Source organism: Rattus rattus, chromosome 8 (genome assembly GCF_011064425.1).
Source record: "Rattus rattus isolate New Zealand chromosome 8, Rrattus_CSIRO_v1, whole genome shotgun sequence".
In the NCBI taxonomy this organism is placed as follows: Eukaryota; Metazoa; Chordata; class Mammalia; order Rodentia; family Muridae; genus Rattus; species Rattus rattus.
This window is the reverse complement of record NC_046161.1, coordinates 44,027,169-44,040,332: the sequence shown is the minus strand read 5'-3', so window position 1 is coordinate 44,040,332 and position 13,164 is coordinate 44,027,169. Positions and strand designations below refer to the sequence as shown.

The 13,164-nt window shown below is 44.6% G+C and overlaps 1 protein-coding gene across 1 annotated transcript in view; it reads left to right on the top strand.

Annotated features, from left to right (window-relative positions):
• The window catches only part of Ncam1 (neural cell adhesion molecule 1), a 294,705-nt gene that overhangs the window by 243,554 nt on the left and 37,987 nt on the right, over positions 1 to 13,164 (top strand). Inside the window, 5 exon segments of the mRNA XM_032910851.1 lie at positions 7,207 to 7,357; positions 7,804 to 7,988; positions 8,330 to 8,426; positions 8,749 to 8,919; positions 10,434 to 10,565. Coding sequence (XP_032766742.1) covers positions 7,207 to 7,357; positions 7,804 to 7,988; positions 8,330 to 8,426; positions 8,749 to 8,919; positions 10,434 to 10,565 — 736 coding nt within the window.

Sequence of the window (13,164 nt, the reverse complement as noted above, 5' to 3'; positions counted from 1 at the left end):
GCTACTGTATCAGACCATCTTTCAATTAGGATTGACTGTTCAAGGGAACTTTACTCACAAGTCTGGAAGTTGGAGTACATCCTCTCAGATGACTGCACTCATGTTATGTCTGCCTGTTAAAAGTAATGAGGTAGGGCAGCCAATGGTGACCCTAGAGCTAAGCATGAAGTTCAAGTGCAGATAATAGAGTAGCTTTCCCAATGGAGCGCTCAGCTAACATTCATGTTCCCATTGCTTCCAGACTTGTGTGAATCCTTATTCAAAATATTTGAGTCACTGATGGAAATATTGACTGGGACAAGGTCCAAGTTCAGAAACCTCAGATTCCTTCTGAGTCCGTGGCTCAGAAAGTGATGGACTCAATGTCATGGCACAACAGTGCTTCCATGTAATCCTGGTAGCTCTTGTTGGAGGTTCAGCAAGAAGTATAAATGGATTAGAGCAGCCCTGTCTTTCATATCATTGAGTGATCACAGTGCTTCCCTTCTCATTGGAAGAGGGAGGAAAGGATTTTACCCACAATTACTAATAGACATCAGAACCATTCTTCCTTATAAAAGGGAAGATGGGATTATTTCAATAAGAGTATAGTCACACCACACCACTGATCATGTTTCTGGATTGCGTCTCATCAATCCATTAAGCTTCAGCAAGTAGAGTTGGATTAGGTCAGCAACTATTAGTAGCTATGATAAGGGTGATTGTTTGGATCATTAATATCAGTGAGGTAGATCAGATATCCAAAAGTTTATCTATTTCTCAGAAATCATTGGTAGCCTGAGAAAAAAGAGGAAAGTGAATATCAATATGGTTAGTCTTCACATGTGTGTGCAGGTGTTTGTGATACCTTAGAAAGTTACACATCTGTCTCGTGTCATTCCTCATTCTATACAGATTCATTTTAAATATTGCCAGGTGTCTGGGTGTTACACATTGAGTGAGAGCCAGGGATCTCACTCAATTGCTGGCAGAGAAAAAGACATCCATCACTTGCTGTTAGAACATCTCTGCCTTGGAGATATAGAAAGACTATGGATCCTTCACTATTATTAAGGAAGGAGAGAAGGGTAGGGAGCTAAGATCAGAAGAGACAGACAGGACACGTGAGAAGTACCTCATGGCCCTTGAGTCTTGGGCTGGCAGAGTGTCCACAAGTAAGAGCAACCTTTTGACATTCTGAATTCTTTTGAAGCCCAGCCTTTCTTTCACTTGGGAGAATTCCTGATTGGGTACAAGTCAAGCACCCACTTTCAAACGTCAGGAAATATTTTGCATAGCATGATCAGACCCCTGATCTGTCTAAGCTATGGTCAGATGTACATAGAGAATGCGTAATATGAGTGTAGAAGAGCTTTGCTTTAACTTACATACATATAAACTACTAGATATGTGTATGTGTCAACAAAAAGACATATTGAAACAACCAAAAACTAACAACATCTACAGCATAAAAAGCACAGCCTGATTTATTTCCTACATATATAGATTTGAACATAAGATTGCCTTTAAGTGGGCCACACCACCAGATTGTTAGAGTCAAGACAGGCATTTGCTACATTCCACCAGGCACAGAAGAAAGAATAAGGCTACTAGAAATGTATGTCCCTAGCATCAGCTTATTTTAAAAGCCACCAAATGCTGGTAGTTTGGGACAGAGACACTGAAGAATCCAATTTGAAAATAAACAACCTTATATGATGTGGCCCCATTTAAAAAAAAAAAACAGAAGTCTTGATTGACACAGCCCTGGCATGTGACAAATAAGCTTCCAAGCATTGTAGAACTGGCAACTCTAGCTGACGTGTTGGGCCACCATGGTTTCGGTCTGTGCATGTTCTTGTGTTCTCACTTCCTCCCTCACTGCAGCATCACGTGATGTGACCCAGTGTTTCCCTCTCCCTGTCTCACCAAAGTGCCTTGCATTTAATGGACTTATGGTTTGCTAACTCGTTTGCATTCACAGTTCCTAGCACCTTTTGTGTCCTTTGCCACCTGAACATCAGGGACACTCAGTCAGGAATGCTATCCAATGAAAAAAAAAACTAAGACAGCTCTGATGTCTTTGACTCAGAGTTTGAAAACAGAGTAGAAAATTACATCCAGGTTAAATCAACAAATCTATACCATACCTGAACAGAAAGTTCTCTGAGTCTTCGTGAGTGTGAGTTTTCTCACTCTCTCATGAGTGGCATGTGTTGGATAAAGAAGGTCCACACTTCCATCCAAATGCCATCCAGGACCTTCTGACTTAAAGTACTAAAGCTTCAGGATCATCACTGAGCATTTAGGTTCCTCAAAGCTTCCTGACCCATAGTCTCAAAGAGTTCATATTCTCACACTCATTGTATCTCTCCGCACCATGTTCTGTCCTCTCCTGTATTTTGTTTTACAATCATTTTTAATTAAATGCATGCTGAACTGTAAGGTGCATGAGCATTTAATGGCTTTAGTTTATGTGTGATAATCTGTCTAAAACATTCAGAGGGAGTGGAAATCTACTCTTTAAGTAACCCTAGATTACTTGATAAGAACTGAGTGCCCTCAAATATTATGAAGACTGTTTTAGTTGTTCAGGATAGGAGGAGTTGAATATGTCTTCTGGTATTGATACATATATCTGTAGGGTTTAGGATGCCTTCAACCTTGAATTAGGCATTTTAACGTGCATAAGGTGGGAGGTGGAGCTGAACAACAACTAACTTCTGAAATAAAATTGGGGGATAAACCTGTCCTTGAAAGGGGGCCTTGGAATTTTTTTTCTGAATTAAAAAGAAGCTGCATGTGCACGGAATGCAGAGTGAGTTCTCTAAAGCAACATGTGACATTTTACTGCCTTCTTGTTGTGTTTTATATCTTGTTCTCTCCAGGCATCGTGGACTCGACCAGAGAAGCAAGAGGTATAGCTTACCTGACCACTAGCCAGTCTCTAGCTCTGAAAGCATTTCAGTTTAACTCTCACCATCACAGTTAATAACCAGACTTGCTAACCTAGCGAGCACGTTAGGTAGATTAAAGATTAGGTCCATAGCAGTAGACATCACCTAGCAATAGTGTCATTTTTTTAGAATGAGCAAGCAAGCTGTGTTGGGAGTGGAGGAGCAAATCTTTATTATTTCCTAAAATGAGACCTTATTCTCTTGCTGGTGCTGGTAAAATCATACCCAGGTAATTATATTGATAGACATAAATTGCCCCAATTCCCAAGCCAGGCATTTTGAAAAAGAAAAAGAAAAAAAATTCACACTCTCGTCTGGTGGCTGTGGCTTTGGACCATAAAGTCATAGAGTGAGTGATCTAAAACCCACTCAGCCCTTCCCTTTCCAGCTCAGCTCATCTTGTTGCTCACTTACTCAATAATGACTGGCCTTTCACATCACATTTCCTGTCAAAAGCAACACCAAAGTCATCTTTCACTGGTGTCTCCAAATCGTTCAGTGTATCTGTTATCTTTATGACGCATTACATTTGTGAGGTTGGGTGATTTGGCACAAATGGTTTTTATGTTTTGTAAAGTCAGTAGTGTTTAACCTTAGCAATTTCCCTGCCCACTCACTTCAGGTTAGGTGACATGGGACTCGGGTTGAAAACCAAAGCTAAGCATTAACCTTTCTATTTCATTGCTGTGCTGGAAGACCCTTCCTGTCCTCATGCCCACCATTTTTTTTAAAACCTGGTTTTGCAACTGTGAGTGACCAATAGTAACATTAAAAACCAGTTGCCCTGGAACTAGGGAGGTATAGCTCAGTCGGTAAAGTGCTTGCCACACAAGCACAAGGACCTGGCATGGAGCCTTGGCACTCATGTTAGAAGCCAAGCAAGGTGTTGTGGGCTTTCAGTCTCAGCACTGAGAAGAAATAAACAGGTGGATGTATGGGGCTCATCGGCCAGTTAGCCTCACCTAATTAAGGAGCCCCAGATCCCTGTGAGAGACTCTTTCTTGAAAAACGAGGTTCTTAAAGAATGACACCTGGGTTTGACTTCTAATTTCCACATAGACATACATGTGTGCATGTGTGTGTGCGCACACACACACACACACACACACACACACACACACACACACACCACCTTTAGATGAGGTTCAAAAATCTAACCTGTGAATACTTTCTGTTAAAGTCCCTTTTGTGTTTCTCCAAATGAAGTGTTAATACCCAAAATACTATCACAGAAGATGATTCAGTAGTCCAATAGACTATATTTTAATTGAGTGAGTATACCCTCTCAGTCTTTTGGGGTAGTAACCATTCAAAATGCATATTTCCTGTCTTCAGGTCATAGACATAAATATTGGATGCTGCTTAATATTTAAAAGTTGTCAACTGTCCCCTGGCACCTGAACATTCCCACACCTGAACAGTCTGCTATGGTCAAATCTTGTTCATCTTAAGTTCATCTCTGTAATGTTCCTTCCTTGATGACATGGGGACTATAGTCAAGAATATGTCCCCATTGAAATGCTTCCCTCCTGTGGCCTTGAAATCACTTAGTGCTGTCATAACTGAGTGTTTTATTTATTGGCCAAAAATCATGGCCCCATTGGCATTCAGGAAGGAGAGAAGAGGGGTGAATGATGGGGCCAGCTTCCACAGCTACAGATCTTGTGCTGCTTTGCCTTGTACACCTCCCCCTGTCATTTCTGATTTAGGCTTGACTTGGGGGAGATGCTGAAATTTATCAGGGAGCATTAAGGAGATGTTAAGTGGATTATCACTATAAGTGGAAATAATAGGTTTACTCCCAGGAGAGCAGACACCCCCCACTCTGTGTCTTTTATCTTGAATATTTCACTTTGGACATAATTGACTTCTAAGTGAGTGCTGCCCACAGGTCTCAGAAGTTCCATTTTTTTCCTACTTGACTCATTCAGAGATGAAGACCACAGGCCAGATGAGTGGAACAGTGGGATTGTATTATGGCCAGGTTCATTCTGGATGCTTTGAAAGGCTTAGCACTTTTATCTGGGAAAAGGGAGAGAGAACTGTTTTGATGAGAATAATTAGAGTCTCACATATCTTTTTAAAGAGTGAGAGAAAAATCTCCTTGCTTATTCTTATTTCATTCTTATCTAAGTTCACCTGCTCCCTCTGAGGGAGCCACAGTGGTCAGCAGGACCTTTGGTTGGAGTGTCCTATGTGTGTGTCCCTGTGCCAGAAGAAATTATTTCAGAAGGAGATAACCAAATCACACAGCAATTTATCAGTGTAACCTCCAAGAGATGACTGGATATCTGGCAAATCTGGCAAAGGGTCCCATCATCAAACTTGCAGAGGCCACTACAAAATAGAAAATCCCTGCAGAAATTATCTCCTTGTCTGATGACATCATGAAATGACAGAAATCTCCACTCAGGGAAATGTAGGCAAGTAGACAGATTTTTTTTAAATGAGCCAAAATAGTCCTGTAGCCTCTCTGAGCTCTTCTTCAGACATTTCTGAGCAAAGGCTGTTTCTGTCTTGTTTTGTGCTAATGCTCCTACTTGCGTGCCTCTCTCTGCCTTCTTTCCACATGGAAATAGCCTCTTGGATCCCTGAGAATTGTGTGTATGGCAGTCTCAGGAAAAGCTCGATCTGGGTCACATAGAATCACAGTTCATCCCAAGGTTGACAAGACCCTGTGTGGACCTGGAGCCCCTTCTCTCTCCAATTCTGTTGTGCTTTAGGCAGAGAGGAAAGATGAGCAAACAGACCAACTTTTTAGAAATAACAATAAAAATGACTTCACACTCAGCGTCCCTCGTACAGACTGATGAGTGAAGATTTTGTTTGACATAAAAGTAGCCACTAAGATGGACCACTATCAGCTTACAAGAAAAGGAGTCCTGGGATCTAACATCTCCAATAAACTGTATTTCTCTGGGCTCTCTGGGACAGTCTCTTGTCACCTCTCACTAATGCTTATCACTTCCTAGGATGCAGATTCTTGATCAACAAGTCCCTCCCCCTATTGACAGGGCATCCATTTCTGAGAGAAAGAGCTACACACAGCTGTAAACGAAGATGATGTCCTTTTGTCCCTTCCTTCCCTTGTTGGAAGCATATTTAGGTCTCAGATACAACTCAGAGAACTGAAATAGACCTGATCCAAATAGTGCAGGTTACTGGGGAAAAATGAACTCTGTGCCCTAGGTCTGCTGAGATTGCTGTACAAGACCAGAGACACCTTTTCAGTTTGGTTTCGGTTTGGGGTTTGGCTTGGTTTTTGTTTTATCCTGGACTGGCTGGCAAAAGATATTGCGGTTCTGCCCTCTGGGCAGCTTCTAATTGATAGAAACTGAGGTTAAGTGCCCTTTTATTCTCTGAAGAGCACATCCAATAGCATGGCAGATGCATTACACCCTCTTGTCCTACTCTACTGAGCATCTTGCCATGGACCTAATGGCCCAGCTTATGTAGAATAGGACCCTTCTTCAGTTTACCAATTTTCTGGGCAGTCTGGGCCAGGAACACAATGGCTAGCAACCCTTTTGCTTAGAATACAAAGGAAGAAACCCTTGCAAATATTCTAATATTTCTTGCCTAGAGATTATGTGTTGATTCATTCATTAGCAGTGCTTGTAACTCTAGAGACTCAGTAAACCAATGGTAATATCAAAGACTAGGGATGCATGCAGACTTTGGTACAAAGGATCCTGGATGAGTCTGCGAGTCTTTCGCACTCTTCTTCCAGAGGAGTCTGTTAGTTTCAGTTTAGCAGGGCATGAGCTTTGATTTTTTTTCTCCACATTAAGAATGAAAATTGTCTTGCCATCAAGCATGCAAGAAAGAGGCATTTATAGGAAAGACACTTCTTGCATTTCTTACATTTAGGTCATTGGCATTTCCTAGTACAGAATCACTGTAGAACTGTGTGTGGTAGTCAGACCAGAAGGAAAGAGCAGAGTGAAAGACAATGCCTTGATGGAATCTGTGCCAGTCAGGGTCTTTGTTTCCACTTTAACACATCTCAAACTACGTCTTGGGGAACCTTACCATGCCCCCAGCCAACCGAGTCCTATTTTCTGTTTGAACTACTTTCAAGGTTCTACTCTGCTCCCACACTCTCCTCCATTATGAAATAGGTGACGTGAATTTAGAGGTTGACATAGAGAGGGGACTAGAGACTGATCATAGACAAGCAATGGCCTTGTCTCGTAGACCCACACTGCTCTAGCTGTCCCTGCCCTTTGCCCCATCTCAGTGCCTGATGCTGGCCCTTTCCTCCTGGCAGACTCTGGATGGGCACATGGTGGTACGCAGCCATGCTCGTGTGTCCTCCCTGACCCTGAAGAGCGTCCAGTACACAGATGCTGGAGAATACATCTGCACTGCCAGCAACACCATCGGCCAGGACTCCCAGTCCATGTACCTTGAAGTTCAATGTAAGGAATAACTTGGGAAGGAGTGGGTGGAGGGAGGAGCAGTGAAGGGTCAGGATGCAGTAGACATAAGATTCGGCTTCAGTAGAAAGTTCTACCTAGTTCATTCCCCCAGGTTGTCGGCCCTCAACTATTTCAGAGCTATGGCCCCAAGTACACACACACACACACACACACACACACACACACACACACACACACACACATCATCATCATCATCATCATCATCATCATCATCATCATCATCCCCAAACTGCCCACCAGACCCCCATGCTTCGAGTTTTCTCAAGCAGAGAATTCCAACATGAATTCCAAAATTTCCCAGAGCGCTACTGCTCCAGGCACCAGCTCTGCTTTGGATCCTGCTTACCTTTCTAGTGCCAGAAGACAGATTCTGGGTGTTCCAAGAGAGTGGTAGCTGTTCTGATGGTCATTGTCCTTCCTTGCAGATGCTCCCAAGCTCCAGGGCCCTGTAGCTGTGTACACTTGGGAAGGGAACCAGGTGAACATCACCTGTGAGGTCTTTGCCTACCCAAGTGCCACAATCTCCTGGTTCCGAGATGGCCAGTTGCTGCCAAGCTCCAACTACAGCAACATCAAGATCTACAACACCCCATCTGCGAGCTATCTGGAGGTGAATTTGGGGGTGGGAAAGGCAGGGTGGTACAGGCTGTGTGGTCCTGGGATGAGATTCATCATTTCTCCTGCTTCTCTGGCACATCCAAAACTGTGGAACATAGGGTGGAGAAGAAACTGAACCTTTCTTCTAGATGCCCAACCTCAGCTTTCCTGATCCTGACCTTGTGTCTAGGCTAGCACTGGGAAATGGAATGTGTCTCTTCCATGAGCCACTTCTACTGGGATAGAGAATGTGTACCTCACAAGATGTATTCTTTGCTAACTGTATCTAAGAAATAAAGATGAATGTGGCCACCCATGGGACACTTGTAATCCATGGGTTTTATCCTTCTACAGGTAACCCCTGATTCAGAAAATGACTTTGGAAACTACAACTGCACAGCGGTGAACCGTATTGGACAGGAGTCCTTGGAATTCATCCTGGTTCAAGCAGGTAAGAGCCGTTCCTGGTAACTTCCATACCATCCTTGCCCTCGCTAGCCCATCTTAAACACTTCAAGGATACCAGTGAAGGGGTAGAAGACGACATCAGGCTCTGAAGAGTCAGATGCTGTTAGCCACTTAGGGTGAGAGAACCCAGCTATGGGATAGGTTGAAGAGAATGTGAAGTAATCTAGGAAAGTGGAGTCTCCAAAATCAGAGATTCTTACGTTAGGATTCATGAGACGAGTAGAAACATGAGAGAAATACTTCAAATTGAGCGTTGTGGTCTTGGGCTATATATGTGACCTGGGTGTCCCTATGTATTCTCACAGATACACCGTCTTCCCCATCCATCGACCGGGTGGAACCATACTCCAGCACAGCACAGGTACAATTTGATGAACCAGAAGCCACAGGTGGAGTTCCCATCCTCAAATACAAGGCTGAGTGGAAGTCGCTGGGTGAAGAAGCATGGCATTCCAAGTGGTATGACGCCAAGGAAGGTGAGTCTAGCGCCCACCCGCGAATCCATCAGATCCTTGTCGACTGTGTAGGTAGGGAACGTGCAGGATGTCACCATCTGCCATCCCATTCAGCTTCTTCGAGAGTTAGGAACTCTTCAGCTAGAGTTAGGTCAGGGTCATGCTTCCATAGAGTTGTTGACCTTCTGTCCCTTGCTGCTTCAGCACCTAGTTCTTGTGACCTCACCAGGACAGAGGGACATCTCAGACGATTTCTAGACAGAAGACCTGCTTAGGTGCTGAGCTCAATGGGGAAGAGTGCAGAGCGTCCCCAACTCTGCTCTCTGCCTCCTCTCTGATGACACCTGGACATCCCTAATAGTCCGTACTCAAGGATAGTCATGTACTGCCGACAGTAACAAGCCAGCAAGATGACAGATCTACCATGAATAAATCCTGTTCTATCTCCAAAGTCAATCCAGTGATGTCTTTCAAGATTAAATATCCCCATCTTCCTTTCTCTCTCCTCTCTTCCTCCTCCTCCCTCCTTCTCCTCCTTCTCCCTCCATCTCTCTGTCTCTGTCTCTCTCTCTCTGTCTCTCTGTGTGTGTGTGTGTGTGTGTGTGTGTGACCCCCCTCTGTCTCTCTCTCTCTCTGTGTCCCCCTTCTGGAATCAGCATCAAGTATCCATGAATGGATAAATATTTCCAATGTCATTCCCCACATTTACTTTCTGGCCCTGAAAATCATGACTTCAGCTAGGCTGGCTGACCAGGGAGCTTCAGTACTCTATGCCTCTCTGTGTCTGCTCTGTGCTGGGCTACAGTGCCTCCGCCCCAGCCTTTACATGGCTTCTGGGATTTGAAGTCAAGTATTCCTCTCACAATAGACACTTCATCCACGGAGATACCTCCTCAGTCCCTTCTGTTTTAAAAGATCGCTTCTACTTATATTTTAATTATGGTAAAAATAATTCACGTGAATTTTGCATTTAACCATTTTTAAGTATACAAGTCAGTAGCATTGTCACAACTATCAGCATCAGCGCATTTTCATCCCCACAGACAGAAACTCTAATTCCTCCTTTATCCACCTCCCCGTCCCTGGCAACTACCATTCCACTGTGGCTCCCTAGCTGACTACTGTAGGTACCTCATGAGAGTGGAACCGTGTACTATGTGTCCTCTGGTATCTGCTTACTTATTTAACAAAATCTTCTCAAGGTTTATCACATCATAGCATGTGTCAATGTTCCATTCCCAAGACTGGGTAAACACCCCACCATTGGTCCTTGCTACATTCCATTAATCCATTCATCTGTTGTGTAAAAGTCATCAAGGATGCTTGTGACTTTGGACCATTGCTGTATACTTGGGACTTCACGCTGCCTATGTGAACACAGGTATCCATTCATCTCCTGCTTTCAATCTTTCTGCATAGTTCCCAAACAACGGTTGTGTTTAATTTGCTGAAGACCTGCCATGCCACTTTCCACCGCATTTTCCTCCCCTGTACACGGGCACTCTCTTTTAATCAGCCCCATTTTCTCACAACAGCCAACATGGAAGGTATTGTCACCATCATGGGCCTGAAGCCTGAGACAAGATACGCGGTACGACTGGCGGCCCTCAACGGCAAGGGGCTGGGCGAGATCAGTGCAGCCACTGAGTTCAAGACACAGCCAGTCCGTAAGTACAGCCAGCTGCTCTGTCTCTCTCCACATTCACACTCTTCCCTCTTTTCCTCAGGGACAAACAAGGGACCCTGAGCCGGCCCCTATCATAGCTCAGAAGATAGCTTTTGACTTTTGGGTCCCCATGTTCCTAGTGGCCCACTCAACTCTCTGGTTCTCAGGGATGGCTGATCTGCACTCACTTTCATTCTCAAAATGTCTGGAGGATACTCACTGTCCTAATGGGTGGCCCAGTTCATTAGAATAGCAGCCAGAGGCCACCAAGGAGGGGACAACATGCAGGGCAAATGGAAGGAGTTGGGAGAGCTGGTTTTTGAGCCAAGACACTGAGGCCCCTAAATACCTTGTGACTTGAAGGAAGACGACAGAGACAGTGACTGCTCATGCCATGTGTGCCTGCACTTTCTATGCAGTGACAAAATTAAGTCATAGAGAGAAAAATAGAGTCTTCTTTGTGAGGAGATATGGGTACCCACCGTGTAATATGCACAAGTTTGATGCTTCCTTCCCAAGATGACTCCTCAGACATCTCTGCCTCTCAGACTCTTTCAGGCGAGCTGCTTTCCCCAGATTCCCACTCAGGGCTGCCTCTAGCTTCTCTCTGTCATTCCCTCCACCCCTAAACCATGCTTACCTAGCTTAGCTTTCATCTCCCACAGAAGCCAGGCTCTGGGTGAGCCTTGTCCTGGCTATGTTCCTCTGCCATTCACATTGCTTCCCCACAAGGCTCCTTCCTGGGTCCCTGCAGCAGATGAAGATGCTATGGAGCTGCTCTCCTGGGTGACCATGGAGCTCCAAGCTCTCCCCAGACCCTGATTTAATCTACACAAGAGAACCCTTTGCTTCTTTGTCTAAGAAGCATGGGAGCCTACAAAAAAGACCCCCTTAACCTCTTCCCAGCGGTAGAGCTGTTTCACGGTCCTTCTGCAAGAACGGTTTCTTTCTGTTTTAAAGTAATTTGATGATTTGAGTTTCAGCTCCATGTGCTCTATGGATTCCGTTCATTTCTTTTACATCTTATTTTTTTTCCCCTGGGTCTGTCTCTTGGCTTTTCTTTCCGTCTGTGTTCCATCCATGGGAAATGCAGATAGCCCTCCTCCACGTAAGTGCCTCTTCATACCTCATTACCTGTTTCCATAGTGTTAACACCTAGATCTAGTTCATAATTTAGTTCTGGCCCCTTTTTTTGTCCCCTAGAGGCTGAAGTAGATGATGCTGTCTGAGCCCTAACCACACTGACCTTAGTCTAGCTGTGCCTTGTTAACATATATAGGTCACTCCAGGAGGCTAACACTACTGTTCTAGAGCATGCGACTTCCGTGTCTTTTGAAATTGTGTTTATTTATTAATCTTTGTGTGTAGTAATTACTGTGTGGAAAGCGAAGGTTTGCTGAACCAAGCATGGTGGAAATCTGCAGATAATCTCCAAGTAACAAGCTAATAGCAACCCCTCACTTTTAGCCTTTGGTACCAGCGGAGTGACACCTGCCTCCTGAGGACATTGTTCCAAATATGATCGAGGAGAAGGAGCCAAAAATAATCTTCCTCTTTGTTTTTAGGAAGTAAGAGAATGGAGCTCGCATGCTTCCTGGCTTATCTGTTAGTTCGTAGACGAGGGGGAACAGAGGCAACTGGTGGGAAGGCCTAGTGGGGCTCTCAGAAAGGTGTAGCTATACTGTATCCTGCAGGCAATTGCCTGCCGTGGGCATGGGGAGGGAACTAAGCCCTTGGTTCTGATCAGCTCTCTTCATTTGCACTGGATTACTGACAGTCTACCTCCCCGTTCTGGGAAAAGACTGGCCACTTAGCTTAGTAGCTACCCAGTAGCATGGAGAGAAAGGGAGAGTCACCTGGGAGTGACACCCTAATGATATAAACTGGAAACAGAGGACACTGAGAACAAAGGAAACAAGGAAGGTGGCCGGTGCTACAGAGAGTAGAGCTGGCTCTGACCCCCTCCGCCTGAAAAAAAGCCCAAATCCCAAAAGTCTCTTTGTCAAGGTCTGGCTCTCCCTAGGCTGAGCACCTAGAGAACAGAGTGTGGAGGTACCTGACAGACCCAGACAGAAAGATATTCCGGAAGCTATACACTGTTCTAGAAGGCTGATAGATCCTAAAAGGCACTCTGGAAACTTATAAAAAGTCTTTCAAAAATACTGCAGCAACAGCAAAAACTGAGTAGCTGAGTATGGATGTTATGCTATCAGCAAGTTGGTGTCTGAGTGCGTCAGCTAGGGAAGGTGTCAGAATCAGGACCTGTGAGAGTGAGGGGTGCAGACAGGGAGCAGTGAGGAGGACTGACAGCTGCGCCCCAAGGCAGCTCTGGTGAGACAGCTCTTCCTTCTGGATCCTTCCAGCAATTCTAAGCTGCTTCGGCTAGCCCCTTCTCTACAGGAAGTGATCAGTAAGCAAGGACCAGCTTTGCTAGCTAGAGAGGGAGGCCCAAATAAGACTTTCTGTTGACTTCTCTGCAGCCATTACAGTTGACTTGGAGGAACTGGTTTTGGCCCCCAAGGTCACAATAGTTCCCATTCATTACCAGCTTGGGCCTTATGAAGACAGGATTATTGGACAGTTGGGCTTGTTTTTGTAAT